General features: G+C 42.4%; 1 protein-coding gene across 1 annotated transcript in view; it reads left to right on the top strand.

The window, feature by feature from the left end:
• Positions 1 to 18,595, top strand: part of LOC124607022 — a 143,273-nt gene extending 124,678 nt beyond the window's left edge. Inside the window, exon 4 of the mRNA XM_047139182.1 lies at positions 16,347 to 18,595. Coding sequence (XP_046995138.1) covers positions 16,347 to 16,358 — 12 coding nt within the window. The 3' untranslated portion in view covers positions 16,359 to 18,595. The remainder of the gene's footprint in view (positions 1 to 16,346) is intronic.
• The last annotated feature ends 202 nt before the right edge of the window (positions 18,596 to 18,797 follow it).

Here is an 18,797-nt window from a genome sequence, read left to right as displayed (position 1 = left end):
ATGACAGCACGTAGCTTCTGACGAACGTCAAGTGTAGCAGCCACCTTGAAGACATGCTGTGACGGCGCCACTCACGGCAACAGGTTGAACCAAACTTGAAGACAAACGGGAAGGATGTATCTACACACTGTAAAACTTTCACACATGCAGCATGAAACCTGTATTTTTACAAAAATAGTGTGCATTTCTTTTGGAGTGACCCTCGTACGTGTACAGGGTGAACCATCCATAACTTTCACCCCAGTCGTTAGCCGTTCAAGATATCGAAAAGCTGTTTTCGGCGAATCGTCAGGGCCGTGCCGAAAGCACAGCGATACTGGCCTTCGCCAAGGGCACAACCACAGAAAGGGAGCAAAAACTGACCAAAAACATAATAAAACGTTGGCCAAATACTAGTAGGACTCGCGCACTGAGGGTTCCGTACAAACGTAATTGTGTATACATATTCTGGGAATCGAGAATTTCGGCGATTTTTGCCTGTTGTCGATATCGATACTGCTAAGATACTGGTCCCGGGAATTCCAAGACTGTATCAAAATCTCTCCGTAGTTCCTCGGAGCACCCCGGACGTACGAAAAGAAGCGAGCAGGAGTCTTGAGTTTGAATAAGTAGAAAGAGAAGATTTAAAAAAATTATTTACTTACTAAAACATGACTACAACTTACATTTTATACGAGTATTTGCATGCAGTAATGTCCGTCTATTACGCTGCTTGCGAATGCTGAGTGCATTGTATGTTCAAATGGCATAAATATATTTTTTGTGTGATGTTATTACAGCTTAACAAATTTCAGATTTTTTACTTTACTTGTACTGAGAAACCTTACATTCTGCCGAGTTTCATGATTTTAGGTCAACGGGAAGTACGCAACAGGTTGCAAGTATGGAAAAATGTGTCATAAGTGACTGAACCTTTTGACTTCACTAACTTAGAAGCTCAATTTTTTTTACACCGTGAAGGGACAATATCCCCTAGTAGGTGACAAATTTGAACCTGATACGCCAATCTGTTCCAAAGAAAAAGCTGTTTTGAAAGAGGGACAAATAGACAGATGGGTAGAAAATGACAAAAAATAGTTTTTTCGTGTGACATTATTACAAATTAACGATTTTCGAATTTTTTTCGTTTACCTGTACTGTGAAACCTTGCTTCCTAACGAATTTGTTAATCTACTTAGCGGAAAATCCCCTATAGGTTTTGATGAGTGAGTTTGAGAGTTTCAAAATACGTGACATAAATGGATGAATCTTGAGACCACATGAATTAGGAGCTTAAAATTTTTACACTGCCAAGGGAACATAGACCTTAATGTGTGACATAAATTTGAAATTGGAATGCCTAACCGTTACAGAGAAGAAAGATCATAATAGACGGACAGACAAACAGACAGACAGATAAAAAACTACAAAAAAGTGATTTTTTCGTGTGATATAATTACAAATTAACAGTTTTCGGATTTTTTCCTTTACTTTTACTGTGAAACATTGCTTCTTGCCAAATTCCGTGATTCTACGTCGAAGGGAAGCAAATTATAGATTTTGATGAGTAAGTTTTCGTGTATTAAAATATGTGACATAAATGGCCATATCTGATCATTGGATTAGCTTACAACTTAAAATTTTTACAGCTCCAAGAGACCGTAGTCCTTAATATCTGACATAAATTTGAAATTGATACGTGTACCCGTTGCCCCGTTGCTGAGATAAAAGGTTCATAACAATACGAGAGACAGACGGACAACTAAGCGATCCTGTTAGGGTTCCATTCTTATAGATTGAGGCATGAAACCCTAACAACGAAGAAAGACGGCTTATGAATGTACTGGTAGAGGTACATGAATTGTACTATCCCTAGAGTTCATATCTTCTGCCAAGGAGTAGAAGACTTTCCCTCAGACCGCTACTGTAAACGGGCGCTATCGTCACTGTTTCACTTTTCGGGGTCCACGACACATACAGGCCCGATAAACAACTTCTGACGTCACAGTAGTCGCTTTACTCGCCATACATCGCGAACGCTCGGCTTCGTGCAGGGCCCATAGGAAATCTATATGTCGATGAAAAGGAACCCACTAACATCTTAACTTTGTTGTATATTCTCGAGAGCTTGCATGCTTTTAAACGCGCAGTTAACAATTATTAAACTCGTCTGAAACACAGTGCTGGAAAAAAAATTGTACAACATTTTAGAGGTTTCCAATTCACTCAAGATTTATTGTTGCGACAGTGCATATGTTGTTGTTGTTGTGGTCTTCAGTCCTGAGACTGGCTTGATGCAGCCCTCCATGCCACTCTATCCTGTGCAAGCTTTTTCATCTCCCAGTACCTACTGCAACCTACATCCTTCTGAATCTGCTTAGTGTATTCATCTCTTGGTCTCCCTCTACGATTTTTACCCTCCACGCTGCCCTCCAATACTAAATTGGTGATCCCTTGATGCCTCAGAACATGTCCTACCAACCGATCCCTTCTTCTGGTCAAGTTGTGCCACAAACTTCTCTTCTCCCCAATCCTATTCAATACTTCCTCATTAGTTATGTGATCTACCTATCTAATCTTCAGCATTCTTCTGTAGCACCACATTTCGAAAGCTTCTATTCTCTTCTTGTCCAAACTATTTATCGTCCATGTTTCACTTCCATACATGGCTACACTCCATACGAATACTTTCAGAAATGACTTCCTGACACTTAAATCAATACTGGATGTTAACAAATTTCTCTTCTTCAGAAACGCTTTCCTTGCCATTGCCAGCCTACATTTTATATCCTCTCTACTTCTACCATCATCAGTTATTTTGCTCCCCAAATAGCAAAACTCCTTTACTACTTTAAGTGCCTCATTTCCTAATGTAATTCCCTCAGCATCACCCGACTTAATTAGACTACATTCCATTATCCTTGTTTTGCTTTTGTTGATGTTCATCTTATATCCTCCTTTCAAGACACTGTCCATTCCATTCAATTGCTCTTCCAAGTCCTTTGCTGTCTCTGACAGAATTACAATGTCATCGGCGAACCTCAAGGTTTTTATTTCCTCTCCATGAATTTTAATACCTACTCCGAATTTTTCTTTTGTTTCCTTTACTGCTTGCTCAATATACAGATTGAACAACATCGGGGAGAGGCTACAACCCTGTCTTACTCCCTTCCCAACCACTGCTTCCCTTTCATGTCCCTCGACTCTTATAACTGCCACCTGGTTTCTGTACAAATTGTAAATAGTCTTTCGCTCCCTGTATTTTACCCCTGCCACCTTCAGAATTTGAAAGAGAGTATTCCAGTCAACATTGTCAAAAGCTTTCTCTAAGTCTACAAATGCTAGAAACGTAGGTTTGCCTTTCCTTAATCTTTCTTCTAAGATAAGTCGTAAGGTCAGTATTGCCTCACGTGTTCCAGTGTTTCTACGGAATCCAAACTGATCTTCCCCGAGGTTGGCTTCTACCAGTTTTTCCATTCGTTTGTAAAGAATTCGTGTTAATATTTTGCAGCTGTGACTTATTAAGCTGATAGTTCGGTAATTTTCACATCTGTCAACACCTGCTTTCTTTGGGATTGGAATTATTATATTCTTCTTGAAGTCTGAGGGTATTTCGCCTGTTTCATACATCTTGCTCACCAGATGGTAGAGTTTTGTCAGGACTGGCTCTCCCACGGTTGTCAGTAGTTCCAATGGAATATTGTCTACTCCGGGGGCCTTGTTTCGACTCAGGTCTTTCAGTGCTCTGTCAAACTCTTCACGCAGTATCGTATCTCCCATTTCATCTTCATCTACATCCTCTTCCATTTCCATAATATTGTCCTCAAGTACATCGCCCTTGTATAGACCCTCTATATACTCCTTCCACCTTTCTGCTTTCCCTTCTTTGCTTCGAACTGGGTTTCCATCTGAGCTCTTGATATTCATACCAGTCGTTCTCTTATCTCCAAAGGTCTCTTTAATTTTCCTGTAGGCGGTATCTATCTTACCCCTAGTGAGATAGGCCTCTACATCCTTACATTTGTCCTCTAGCCATTCCTGCTTAGCCATTTTGCACTTCCTGTCGATCTCATTTTTGAGACGTTTGTATTCCTTTTTGCCTGTTTCACTTACTGCATTTTTATATTTTCTCCTTTCATCAATTAAATTCAATATTTCTTCTGTTACCCAAGGATTTCTACTAGCCCTCGTCTTTTTACCTACTTGATCCTCTGCTGCCTTCACTACTTCGTCCCTCAAAGCTACCCATTCTTCTTCTACTGTATTTATTTCCCCCATTCCTGTCAATTGCTCCCTTATGCTCTCCCTGAATCTCTGTACAACCTCTGGTTCTTTCAGTTTATCCAGGTCCCATCTCCTTAAATTCCCATCTTTTTGCAGTTTCTTCAGTTTTAATCTACAGGTCATAACCAATAGATTGTGGTCAGAGTCCACATCTGCCCCTGGAAATGTCTTACAATTTAAAACCTGGTTCCTAAATCTCTGTCTTACCATTATATAATCTATCTGATACCTTTTAGTATCTCCAGGGTTCTTCCATGTGTACAACCTTCTTTCATGATTCTTAAACCAAGTGTTAGTTATGATTATGTTGTGCTCTGTGCAAAATTCTACCAGGCGGCTTCCTCTTTCATTTCTGTCCCCCAATCCATATTCACCTACTATGTTTCCTTCTCTCCCTTTTCCTACACTCGAATTCCAGTCACCCATGACTATTAAATTTTCGTCTCCCTTCACAATCTGAATAATTTCTTTTATTTCATCATACATTTCTTCAATTTCTTCGTCATCTGCAGAGCTAGTTGGCATATAAACTTGTACTACTGTAGTAGGTGTGGGCTTCGTATCTATCTTGGCCACAATAATGCGTTCACTATGCTGTTTGTAGTAGCTTACCCGCATTCCTATTTTCCTATTCATTATGAAACCTACTCCTGCATTCCCCCTATTTGATTTTGTGTTTATAACCCTGTAGTCACCTGACCAGAAGTCTTGTTCCTCCTGCCACCGAACTTCACTAATTACCACTATATCTAACTTCAACCTATCCATTTCCCTTTTTAAATTTTCTAACCTACCTGCCCGATTAAGGGATCTGACATTCCACGCTCCGATCCGTAGAACGCCAGTTTTCTTTCTCCTGATAACGACATCCTCTTGAGTAGTCCCCGCCCGGAGATCCGAATGGGGGACTATTTTACCTCCGGAATATTTTACCCAAGAGGACGCCATCATCATGTAATCATACAGTAAAGCTGCATGCCCTCGGGAAAAATTACGGCTGTAGTTTCCCCTTGCTTTCAGCCGTTCGCAGTACCAGCACAGCAAGGCCGTTTTGGTTATTGTTACAAGGCCAGATCAGTCAATCATCCAGACTGTTGCCCTTGCAACTACTGAAAAGGCTGCTGCCCCTCTTCAGGAACCACACGTTTGTCCGGCCTCTCAACAGATACCCCTCCGTTGTGGTTGCACCTACGGTACGGCTATCTGTATCGCTGAGGCACGCAAGCCTCCCCACCAACGGCAAGGTCCATGGTTCATGGAGGTCATGGTTCATGGAGTACACGAAATGATTACATTTAGAGATCAATAGCACAATAGAGTCCGCAGCTCGTGGTCTTGTGGTAACATTCTCGCTTCCAGTGCACAGGGTCCCGGGCTCGATTCCCGGCAGGGTCAGGGATTTTTCCTGCCTCGAGATGACTGGGTGTTGATGTGTCGTCTTCATCATCATCATCATCATTCATCCCATTACGGTCGGAGGAAGGCAATGGCAAACCACCACAACTAGGCCCTTGCCTAGTTCGGCAGTGTGGGTCTCCAGCAACGTCCCCAACAGAGTGTGGGACCTCATCATCATCATCAGCACAACAGAACCAAGTATCGACAGATGCTGAAACATCCATTTCAGTGCGTGGTGTAGCCTCCACAAGTGGTAATGCAGACGCTGACTCTGGCAACCAGCCGATTCTACAGAGGGCGAAAACTGTGCTGGGATACATAAGGCATTGCCTGATCGATTTGTTCACACAGTTCTGTAAAAGTTGTTGGTTGACGATTCAGACGAGTCACTTCTCGACCCATCGTAGCCCATACATGCTCGATAGAAGACAAGTCATGAGATCTACATCTACATCTAAATGATTACTCTGCAATTCACATTTAAGTGCTTGGCAGAGGGTTCATCAAACCACAATCATACTATCTCTCTACCATTCCACTCCCGAACAGCGCGCGGGAAAAACGAACACCTAAACCTTTCTGTTCGAGCTCTGATTTCTCTTATTTTATTTTGATGATCATTCCTAACTATGTAGGTTGGGCTCAACAAAATATTTTCGCATTCGGAAGAGAAAGTTGGTGACTGAAATTTCGTAAATAGATCACGCCGCGACGAAAAACGTCTTTGCTTTAATTACTTCCATCCCAACTCGCGTATCATATCTGCCACACTCTCTCCCCTATTACGTGATAACACAAAACGAGCTGCCCTTTTTTGCACCCTTTCGATGTCCTCCGTCAATCCCACCTGGTAAGGATCCCACACCGTGCAGCAATATTCTAACAGAGGACGGACGAGTGTAGTGTAAGCTGTCTCTTTAGTGGACTTGTTGCATCTTCTAAGTGTCCTGCCAATGAAACGCAACCTTTGGCCCGCCTTCCCCACAATATGATCTATGTGGTCTTTCCAACTGAAGTTGTTCGTAATTTTAACACCCAGGTACTTAGTTGAATTGACAGCCTTGAGAATTGTACTATTTATCGAGTAATCGAATTCCAGCGGATTTCTTTTGGAACTCATGTGGATCACCTCACACTTTTCGTTATTTAGCGTCAACTGCCACCTGCCACACCATACAGCGATCTTTTCTAATTCGCTTTGCAACTGATACTGGTCTTCGGATGACCTTACTAGACGGTAAATTACAGCATCATCTGTGAACAACCTAAGAGAACTGCTCAGATTGTCACCCAGGTCATTTATATAGATCAGGAACAGCAGAGGTCCCAGGACGCTTCCCTGGAGAACAACTGATATCACTTCAGTTTTACTCGATGATTTGCCGTCTATTACTACGAACTGCGACCTTCCTGACAGGAAACCACGAATCCAGTCGCACAACTGAGACGATACCCCATAGGCCCGCAGCTTGATTAGATGTCGCTTGTGAGGAACGGTGTCAAAAGCTTTCCGGAAATCTAGAAATACGGAATCAACTTGAGATCCCCTGTGATAGCGGACATTACTTCGTGCACAAGAACGTTGTTTTCTGAAACCATGCTGATTACGTATCAATAGATCGTTCCCTTCGAGGTGATTCATAATGTTTGAATACAGTATATGCTCCAAAACCCTACTGCAAACCGACGTCAATGATATAGGTCTGTAGTTCGATGGATTACTCCTACTACCCTTCTTAAACACTGGTGCGACCTGTAGGTACAGATCTATCGGTGAGCGAGCGGTTGTATATGATTGCTAAGTAGGGAGCTATTGTATCAGCGTAATCTGAAAGGAACCTAATCTGGACCTGAAGACTTGCCCGTATCAAGCGATTTGAGTTGCTTCGCAACCCCTAAGGTATCTACTTCTAAGAAACTCATGCTAGCAGCTGTTCGTGTTTCAAATGCTGGAATATTCCATTCGTCTTCCCTGGTGAAGGAATTTCGGAAAACTGTGTACAATAACTCCGCTTTAGCGGCACAGTCGTCGGTAACAGTACCATCGGCACTGCGGAGCGAAGGTATTGACTGCGTCTTGCCGCTTGAGTACTTTACATACGACCAGAATTTCTTCGGATTTTCTACCAAATTTCGAGACAATGCTTCGTTGTGGAATCTATTAAAGGCATCTCGCATTGAAGTCCGTGCCAAATTTCGCGCGTCTGTAAATTTTAGCCAATCTTCGGGATTTCGCGTTCTTCTGAACTTCGCATGCTTTTTCCGTTGCCTCTGCAACAGCGTTCGGACCTGTTTTGTGTACCATGGGGGATCAGTTCCACCTCTTACCAATTTATGAGGTGTCAATCTCTCAATTGCTGTTGCTACTGTATCTTTGAATTTGAGCCACATCTCGTCTACATTTGCATAGTCAGTTCGGAAGGAGTGGAGATTGTCTCTTAGGAAGGCTTCTAGTGACCCTTTATCCACTTTTTTGAATAAAATTATTTTGCGTTTGTTTCTGGTGGATTTGGAAGAAACGGTATTGAGCCTAGCTACAACGACCTTGTGATCACTAATCCCTGTATCAGTCATAATGCTCTCTATTAGCTCTAGATTGTTTGTGGCTGAGAGGTCAAGTGTGTTTTCGCAACCATTTACAATTCGCGTGGGTTCGTGGACTAACTGGTCAGGGAAGTTGCTGCACCACTTGCAGACCGCAAGTGTGGCCGAGCATTGCCGGCCGATGTGGCCGAGCGGTTCTAGGCGCTACAGTCTGGAACCGGGCGACCGCTACGGTCGCAGGTTCGAAGCCTGCCGCGGGCAAGGATGTATGTGCTGTCCTTAGCTTAGTTAGATTTAAGTAGTTCTAAGTTCTAGGGGACTGATAACCTCAGATGTTAAGTCCCATAGTGCTCAGAGTCATTTGGCCGAGCATTATCCTGTTGGAACAACACATCACTTTCTTGTTGCAGTAACAGCAAAAGAACGAGCATTACAACATTCTGCACGTTCCTAGCGCTGATTAGCGTCCCCTCCAGAAACACCAAAGGTGTATGAGATTTATCGCCCCGCATACCATAAGGTCTGTGGTTGGGCCAGTGCGTCTTTGATGAATGCGATCTACGTTACAGCGTTGACCAGGTCGGCGTCGTACGCGCAAACGACCGTCACTTGTGTGCTGGCAGAATCTGCTTTGATAGCTGAAGACCACGTCGTTCCATTCCATCTCCCAAGTCAGCCTTTGACGGTATCAGTCAAGCCGTGCACGTCGATGCTTGGCGTGAGTGGAAGACGGGCTAGAAATGTACCTGTAGTCCCACTGCTAACAAGCGGTTCGCAACAGTTCGTGTTGACACGTCTGGGCTCAGAAGACCTCTTACCTGTGCTGTGGTAGCTGTATGCCCTTACAATAAGACGGTCCTGGCGGACGTCTGCGCTGCTTGGGCTTCCAGAACTTCGTCTATGGATGAGAGAATGTTCAGTTGACTGCTGATACCAGCATCGCTGCACAAATGAAGCAGCACGTCCATCTTGTGTGGGAATTCTCCGAAAGGACCGTCCCGCCACTCGGAAGGCCACAGTCGACCCTTCTCAAATTAGCTCATTTGGCTGTAAGAAGCACTGGTGTATCTCCATTGCACAGTTGCTTGCTTGCTTCACACCTTTACACCACAATGCGCCTTCTAGCTGTGAGCATTCCCTATTAAGAGGTAAACACAGATGGCGTTCTGGTAGCGATGCCACTACGCTATTTACTGGTATAAGACGTTGAAACGATTATCAGTACATTTACTATCCCCCAGCTGGCAAATGCCGTCATCGGATCAAAACAGACGCCTTCTTTCGAGGTGTACTAACTTTTTTTCCGACACTATAGTTGAAATGATCCCTTAGAAAAATTATGAATGACTGTGTTGGTAAACTTCTACGTTATTTGATTTTCAAACAGCTGAGCAAAACTCAACGTACTCAAACACTTTTCTCTTTACTTATTCTGATCATCACTAAACTGACATATAATATTTTTAGCACAACGCAATCTGACTTTCAATAATCCCTACAAAAAACCATGCCCTGATTAACAATAACCAATACCTTTTATGAATCACTTACCTCACAAAAATCTTCGTTAGTCTGACTACTGCAATACAGCGAGCGCCACTACTGCCAGTTAAATAAAAGATTCTAACTACTGGAGGCACTAACTGACTGACAGGCATAGTTAGCAAATGAAAGATTTTGATAGAGAAAAAACAATGTATTTACCTTAATACTGTTCAAAAGCCATCATATATATATTAATTCATGATCTCCACCTTTACAAATTTCCTTTTTCTGGCGGACACACGACCAGATCGTCCGCTCATAGCAACCTCTCAAAACTCTGGCATCTCTCTCTCCACATCCACCACTGCTGGCGGCTCACCTCCAACTGCTCAACGCTTCGCGCTGTTCACATCCAACTGCCCAACACTACACAAGCGAATATTCCAACAATGAGTCCATCCAGCCACAGACTGATTTTCATACAAAGCGCTACGTGGCGTTACCAACATAAAAACCTAATCAGCCTACTTACGTAGATAGTATCACGCTCCCCGCCAGAGACGGCCGTTAGCACTCATAAGATCTGTACTGTCACGTGCTGTGAGGCACCGTATTCTTCCACAGTGCCATTTCGCCTCAGAAGCATCGCATAGAGACAACACAGAAATGACTACTACCGAACAGACATGTGCCGCTAACATGGTTTATGTAGCAACACTGCTCCTGGTTCACGCAACTGCTGTCCACAAGGGTCGCTCAAGTGCCAAGTGGGCTACTTTATTAAGAGTCGGCAAGTACAAGTAGTATCTGTAAAACTATGGATAGTTGTACATAAATTCATGAACCAATAAACAATTTCGTAACGCAAACTGATTTTGAAAACTAATAAGAAAGTGACTTATTAGCTCACACTAACCAAATGGCGCGCAACTAACAACAGGTAGGCATAGTCTGTACAACTGAACATCGATCGTTGTCGAAACTTACTCGGAAGACCGTTTGAAAATTACAATAGTGTATTACTGACGAACTTCTGTTTGAACACTATGCAATGAGGGTTTGGCCCCTGTTTGTAATCACTGGACTTAGATTTGGGTTGACTAATTACTGATAATACTTCTGAAAGTTATTTGAATACTGACGTGATTCGAAAGAACTGAACCAACAAGAACTATTAGGAATACTGAGCACATCAATGCAATGCGCTATGCTAGAATATTAATGCACACCACAGAAAATCTGCCGCAGCAATTCTGCATTCAGCAATAGAGGCCAAAACACCTGAAATTTTGCGTGTAGAGAACAGTGAATTTATCAATGTAAATCTGGGAAAATTATATAAAACCCAAATTACTTCAACATTTGCAATAATTTCAGTATGTGACTACAAGGTCACTTCACACAAAAGCTGTACCAGAAACACGCGTAAATATACAATAAACAACTTAAAAAAGTAGAAATAAGTAACCACAAATGCAGTTAAAAGAGTTATATTGACTTCAAATCAATTAAGCACAGAATATGAGCCATTTGACTTCCAAGATACACGTGGGGCGTAAGTCGAGAATTGAAGTAATCACACAGATCAAAGTGTTTGTACACGACTTCCAGTAAAACACAAAATGATCTAATTTATGGGAAAGAATGACGAAATTTAATGCATAGTGCTTCAGACTGAATGACCCGAGTACAATCCTGTGATCGGCTTCAAGAAAGAAAAGGACTATGTACTTCTGTTACACCTTGCGTTAGACTGATTTTAGAATCACAGGAAGGAATGCGCACTAGAAACCACCATAAGCAGTTTCTGGAATTTTCTACTTTTTTCCTGAGACATGAGGTAACGTTTTGAGCAGCGATTGTAAATATTGCGAGTTCTTTGCATTTAAGTGACGTATAACATACTAATTCTTTTTGGAAGATATTGTAAATTCTTCAGTTACAGTGTTCTATGCTCAGTAAAACTCTGCATATTTTTTAAACTAGTTAGATAACGTATGAACTGTTAACTCGTACTCCGTCGGTCCTGCACCATCTTGTACTATTGAACGAATTATCCTTTACTATGGAACATGTGATGTATACAAATAGATTGAGTTTCTTTAACGTCATAATAATTTTCCTTTCCTTGAAAATAGAAATAGCTTCTGCTTCAAAGTGTTTTCAATTTTCAACCAGTTTTTCATAATACTTCTTCTTAATTCGATTTCACTTATTGATTATTAGTATGTAGTAGAGTATTTTAATGTAACACAAAGAGTATTAAATATAGTATTGACAAGATTTTTTCGATTTCAAGATACTTAAATTTGAATAGAATATTTGCTCCTAGGTACATGACCATATTGTACCAAGGAAAAATTTTTCACGTTTGCAAAAACCTTAACTTTTGTAATTTCAGAGAAAGACTGCAGCAAACGTACGAGTGTGTGTCGGAAAGAGGCCTTCGAATTTTTTATGTGAAAACTCTTCAAATTTTTGAAATAAAACAAACGAAATTAACATTCTACATCCTCATTCTTCAAGTCTACATATTTATTTCTCAACATAGCCACCGTAACGACGACACATTTCTCACAACGAGAGACAGGCTTATTGATACCACCAGTGATTTGTTGACGGAGGCAAACACATCTCTGCTTGCGCCGCTCCGTTACTATCAAAGTGAAGCCCTCGAAGGTGTTCTTTATGTTTTGGAAGCGGATGAAAATTGGATGGGGCCAAGTCAGTAGTGTATGGAGGGTAATCGATGACGGTGAAATCAAGGCGTCGGATTGTTGCAGGTGTCTCAGCACTAGTGTGTGATCTGGCATTATCGAGCTGAAAGAGAGGACGCTTCACGTGTAGACAAAGTTTTCGAATTAGAAACGTTGTTTTCTCACTCAACGACATGGTTACTCTCCACTGCTGTTAGAGCTTGTCTTTTCCCAAAGTCTCTTGCTAGTCTATTGAAAATTAACCTCTCACAGCACAGCCTTGGAAAACGCTATAATTTAAAGCACTGTAGCGGCAGAGCGCTGCAAATATGTAGAGAAAAACAATAAATATGTAAAATATTAATAAAGTTTGTTTTGTTTAAAAAGCTTTAACAGCTTTCACATTAAAAATTCTGAGGCATTACTTTTCGGCATGCCTTTCTAAATTGAACGACACTATTTCAAAATGGAAAATGAAACCTATTAAATTTCTATTATAGGGCTGGCTAGAGGCGAAAGGGTGAGAAGACTTTAAAATCATCTTTTCGCTTCTTTTCGTACCGTTATTGTTAACAATCACGATTAATTAAATGTCTAACTAACTGCGTGATCAAACCCAAAGGGACCGCGCGACGCTGACCGACCGCCGTGTCATCCTCTGCCAATGGCGTCATCCAGTGCGGCACGCTGGGTCGTGGTGTCAGCGTACCACTCTCTCGGCCTTTCTGCCGACTTTCCGGACTTTGGAGCCGCTGCTTGTCACTCAAGTAGCTCCTCAGTTGGCATCACGAAGCTGAGTGGACAAAGTCCAATCCTCCCATCAAGGAAAAATTCCTGGTCGTAACGGGAACTGAACCCAGGTCGTTTGTACGGCGGTCAAACGCGCTGATCACTCCGCTGAAGAGATGAGCATTTTACCATTAATGATGTTATTTACACTGAGGTGACTTAAGTCACGGGATCGCTCCTAACATCGTGTCGGACTTCCTTTTGCTCGGCGCAGCGTAGCAGCTCGACGTGGCACGGACGCGACAAGTCGTTGGAAAGCCCTGCAAAAATACTAAGCCTTGCTACCTATACAGCCGTCCATAATTGCGGAAGTGTTGCCGGTGTAGGATTTTGGGCACGAGCTGACCTCTCGATTACCTCTGGTGTATGTTCAGTGGGATTCACGTCGGGCGATCATTCGCTCTAACTGTACAGAATGTTCTTAAAATCAATCGCATTGGCGCCTTGTCATCCATAAAAATTCCATCGTGTTTGGGAACATGAAGTCGATGAATGGCTGCAAATGGCCTCCAAGTAGCGGACTTTAAACATTTCCAATCATTGATAGGTTCCGTTGTACTAGAGAAACCAGGCCATTCCATGTAAACACAGCCCACACCATTATGGAGCCAAAACCAAACGTAAACATTTCCAGTCATTCATCCATTCAGTTGTACTAGAGGATCCGGTCCATTCCGTATAAATACAGGCCACAGCATTATGGAGCCACTACCAGCTTTCACAGTGCCTTGTTGACAACTTGGGCCCATGGCTTCGTGGGGTCTACGCCACACCCGAACCTTACCATCAGTTCTTACCTACTGAAAGTGGGACTCATCTGACCAATCCACGGTTTTACAGTCGTCTAGAATCCAACCGATACGGTTACAGTCCAGGAGAGGCACTGCGGGCGATGTCGTGCTGTTAGTAAAGGCACTCGCTTCGGTCGTCTGCTGCCATATCCCATTAACACTACATTTCGCCACCCTGTCCTAACTGTTACATTCGTCGTACGTCCCACAGTGATTTCAGCTTGTCTGTTAGCACTGTCATTTATCCGCAAACGCCGCTGCTCTCAGTCGTTAAGTGAAGGCGGTCGACCACTCCGTTGTCCATGGTGAGAGGTAACGCCTGAGATTTGGTATTCTCGGCACATTGTTGACTTTGTCGATCTCGGAATATCGAATATCCTAACTATTTTCGAAATGCAAAGTTCCAAGCGTCTAGCTCCACCTAATATTCAGCGTTCATTGCCTGTCAGTTCACGTCGTGCGGCCGTAATCACGCCTGTCATCTTTTCAAATGTATCACCCGAGTACAGATAACAGCTCCGCCAATGCACTGCTCTCTTATGTCTGGTGTACGTGATACTACCGTCAACCGTGTATGTGCATATCGCCATCGCATAACTTCTGTCACTTCAATGTAAGTTGTACGAGGTCCATGACTAAGGAATTTATTGCTAGCGCACTCGAGCAGATATAATTTCGATGGATTGCTCATGCGCTGCTTGCGATATGTAAGCTATAAGAGAATCTCAGACCAGAGAGCAGTGTTGGCTGCAGTAAGAGCAGTGTCAGTAGCAGTAAGCAGTAGTTCGCAGTCGGGCGGTTGGGCCGGTCTTGCCTGAGCGATGTAGCATAAGGTAAAAGCAGCCGCGCGCATATCTAATTTTTTAGAACTAAATTTGTACCGTTCTTAATCAAGTCCCATGTAAATGTTTTTAAAAAATCTTTTAATAATAATCTTTCTTATAAAATTAACTTTTGACAATCATTCATCTGAATTTAAAGAATTTACTAATTTCTGCAATCCATGGTCATCCCGATTATCGTAAAGAAAAATCAGTTGTTTCTTTTTATACATGAGAAATCTAGCGGCCAGCATTACACTCGGCTGTGCCAGAAAAATTTCTTATAGGAGCAGATATATACGCGTTATCCGGCGACTTATTTGAGGTAAGAATTTTCAAAATATTCAGAATGATCTTTCAGGACCATGACGCAGCACTGCTTACGTCCAAATTTACCAGTTTAGATTCACAGTCAGTTAATTATTGAAAGATTATACATGAGTCACATTTTTTATTGGGAGGTTAGTCACGTTATTATTGCAAGGTTACGGAATAGTATTCTGTTGGGAGGTTACAGAGTATGCTGTGGTGTAAAAAAAAAGAATACCGTATAATTCTGATCTGAGTTAAAGTAGGACTGAAGACCCTAATCGCCGGCCGCTGCGGCTGAGTGGTTCTAGGCGCTTGAGTCCGGAACCGCGCTACTGCTATGTTCGCAGGTTCGAATCCTGTTTCGGGCATGGATGTGTGTGATGTCCTTAGGTTAGTTAGTTTTAAGTAGTTCTAAGACTAGGGGACTGATGACCTCAGATGTTAAGTCCATTAGTGCTTAGAGCCATTTGTACCATTTCAAGGCCCTAATCTGATCTTACCAATAAATATCTAAACAAAATAAATAAATATTGTATGGCACTGAATAAAATGAAATAAATAAATTAAATTAGTTTATGTAACTTGCTCTGTTCAAAAAGAAAACGGTGGAAGAAGAAACTTAATCCGCGTTACTTTCACTGTCAAAGGACATCCTGCAAAAAACTGAATTTCTTTAACCGTGTCGTAATGTCCAGCACAGTTCGCGATAGGGCCGACGATGTTGAGTTAAGAAAGAAAATACGACGAAGTGTGCCCAACACTTTGGTAACAGCCCACTGTATTGGCTGCGTGATTCTCACTTCCGGGAGGCAATGTTAATACGGCAACTCCGGGTCGGGACGGGACAGCCGGGCCGCTCCATAAATTTGCAAGGAAAAAAAGTTTGGCGAAGGGAAGGAGTGGGGAAGGGAGGGGAGGGGAGGAAAGGGAAGACGCTCCCCCTCAGGGCCGCCTGCTTTTAATTAAGACTTGCCAAGAGTTGCGCGGGGAGCAAATATTCATCAGCAGCAGGGCCGAGATGTCCGCACCCGGCCGGGCTTCTCCGCATTTTCGCCTTATTTACGACTCTCATCGACATTGCCGCCCACACGTCGCCTCCGCCACAGGCGTATATCCTTACCCGTACTCTTCGTTTCCCCAGACCCTCTCAAGATTTGTCGTGGCTTCTTTTTTTTTCCTTGCATGAGTCATAGCGCAAAATACACGATGCTATAAAGGTAATTTGACTTTTTTCTATTATTTTGCAGGTCGTTGGTTGAAAACGATGGGCAGCGTGGCAGACGCGGAGACGGTGGCTGAAGAACTAACGGAGAGCTGTAAATGGCAAATTGTACACCAGAAACGGAGGAAAACCTTCCGGGACTGCTTACACCGGATGCGAGGCCTGTACGGGGCAACAGGTTGACCACCAAATCCAGACATCAACAAACCGAAAACAGTGAGACGTTATTAAAGAAAGGAAGGAAGGAAAATTAGGGTTTAACGTACCGTCGATAACTACCTCATTAGAGACAGAGCACAGGCTCGCACTGTTTCAAGGATGGGGACGGAAATCGGCCGTGCCCTTGCAAAGGAAGTATCCCGGCCTTTGCAAAGAGCGATTTGGGGGATCACGGAGAACCTAAATCAGGATGGTCGGACACGGATTTGAACCGTAATCCTCCCAAACGCGAGATCTAACCTCTGCGCGGCCTAGCTCGGTAAATGTTTATATTACTGGGTTTCATGCGTGGCTCTCATAAATATTAGAGGCTTGAATCGTCCGATTTCACATGGTAGTATGGATACCGCAGAAGACGCTGAGACCGCATGCGTATTTTAAAGTATATACACACGCACGTATTCCCAACGTTTTTACATATTACGCACGGAAAAGTGAGAGGGGATTTCACAAAAAACAGTATTATAAACGTATGGCAGCCTACGACAGGTGAAGCACAGTGCGAAACCTTTCGTATATTTATTGACGTAAAAACAGAACTCATGGTGCTGCACGGACTTCAAGTCTGTCGAAATGAATGTCTCACGAAAAAATTCGAAATGTGTCTGCATTCCCAATAAAATAATCTAGAACTACTGACTGAAAAACTGAAAGTAAATCTATGCCACTTTTCCGTAACCTTACAAACATTTTAAACACACAAAATAAAAATTATGGATGTGTTCCTGCTGACACACAGATGCAATTAACGTGAACCATATATTTGGAAAATAGAGTAACGTCTCTCCACTAACCTGTGTATTCGATACTTTGTGAGATTGTTTTTCTGTCACTTTGCCAAAGCCTTGCGTAACTACTGACGCAATTGTTGAAAACTCAGAGTTAGCTATTTCGAATTTGTATTCGTGGAAACACACGTATAACCAGCAAAAATAAAATGATTGCATGTCTTAGCCACTCGACGCCGTATGCGAATACTTGTAGTCCTGAGCTCGAAATGTTTCGCCAGAAGAAATAAAAATAACGATTTGTGACTGAACGCAGTTTGCTTTTTTACTTTACGAAAATAATACAGTCACGGAAGCATCACTGGCAGCAATGGATAAAATTATTTGTTTTCGTTTCGATAATAGGAATTGGAAGCTCTGAGACAAAGAAGTTCATATACAAAACATCGTATAAACTACCAAATATTCAACGTTCAGAGAAGAAAGGGTAAGTATACGCATTGAACCTTGGTATTAACTTATTATTGATAGATTTTTGTTGTGTTGCAATACGAAATGTTTTAAGTTGCCAAGTCCCACTTGCAGATAGAGTTTCATCTAATAGTTCGACGAAAATCGTCATCTGATACGCTTCAACGGCTGTTTCTCGGCATTCAAGAACTTTGTTTTTGCCGTGGGATTGATCATGGTTCCATCGTTCCTCTGGACACTGGCCTCGAAAACAAACTCGGCTTGAAGCAACTAAAGACACAGCATTACCAAACATTTTGTATGAAATATAATATCAAGCAGGTGTGTGATAGCGAAATGCTTCTTGGAACATCTGCGGACTTAAATACTCACCTGGTTGAGAAAGTTTGTGTGCTGAGAGACGTAGGAATGATATATTGAAATAGATAGACTATTCCTACTACGTTGACTAGCAGGGTGGCTAAATATTATACTTTGACAAGAGACTTTTGAAGAAGTAGACGATTTTCGGTATCTCCGAAGGAGAAAGGATAAAAAAAGAAAATGCGAGAAATACGAATGCGTACTAGGCGAAGAAAGGTGTGGGAAGTAAGGTCCCGGAACCTTATATTCTTCAAGAAAATGCGGCGGACTCTCTTCGTGAACGTTGTACGAAATCCTTTCCTCCGCCAAGCGAGTTGGTTCACGCTGTTATGAAGAACTTGCTGAACCGCGAAGAGGCTTGGATTCCTGACCAGGATGACGATGTCCCTCATTATATCTAGTCTGGTAACTTCTTGTTCTATTTTGTTCCTTAAAAAACTCTTCATTTTCGTCTACTTGTTCCATATGTACAAAGTTTAATAAACTATAAATAAATGCCCTGCATCAAACTCTGTTGCTCCTTTTTTTATGGTATCATCTCCACGGGTATGGTAAACATGTAAACAACAACAATAAGCAGAAACCGGAAAAGAAATTAACAGTACCGGTTACAAGTTTATTTTCTGGGACCATCCACCAAGGCCATTAAGTGGCACTTTACGCGCTCGCACTGGTCTGACCTTACGAAAACTAGC

The sequence above is a fragment of the Schistocerca americana genome, chromosome 3 (assembly GCF_021461395.2).
Source record: "Schistocerca americana isolate TAMUIC-IGC-003095 chromosome 3, iqSchAmer2.1, whole genome shotgun sequence".
NCBI lineage: Eukaryota > Metazoa > Arthropoda > Insecta > Orthoptera > Acrididae > Schistocerca > Schistocerca americana.
The sequence above is the reverse complement of the archived record's forward strand: the minus strand, read 5'-3'. Positions and strand labels throughout refer to the sequence as shown.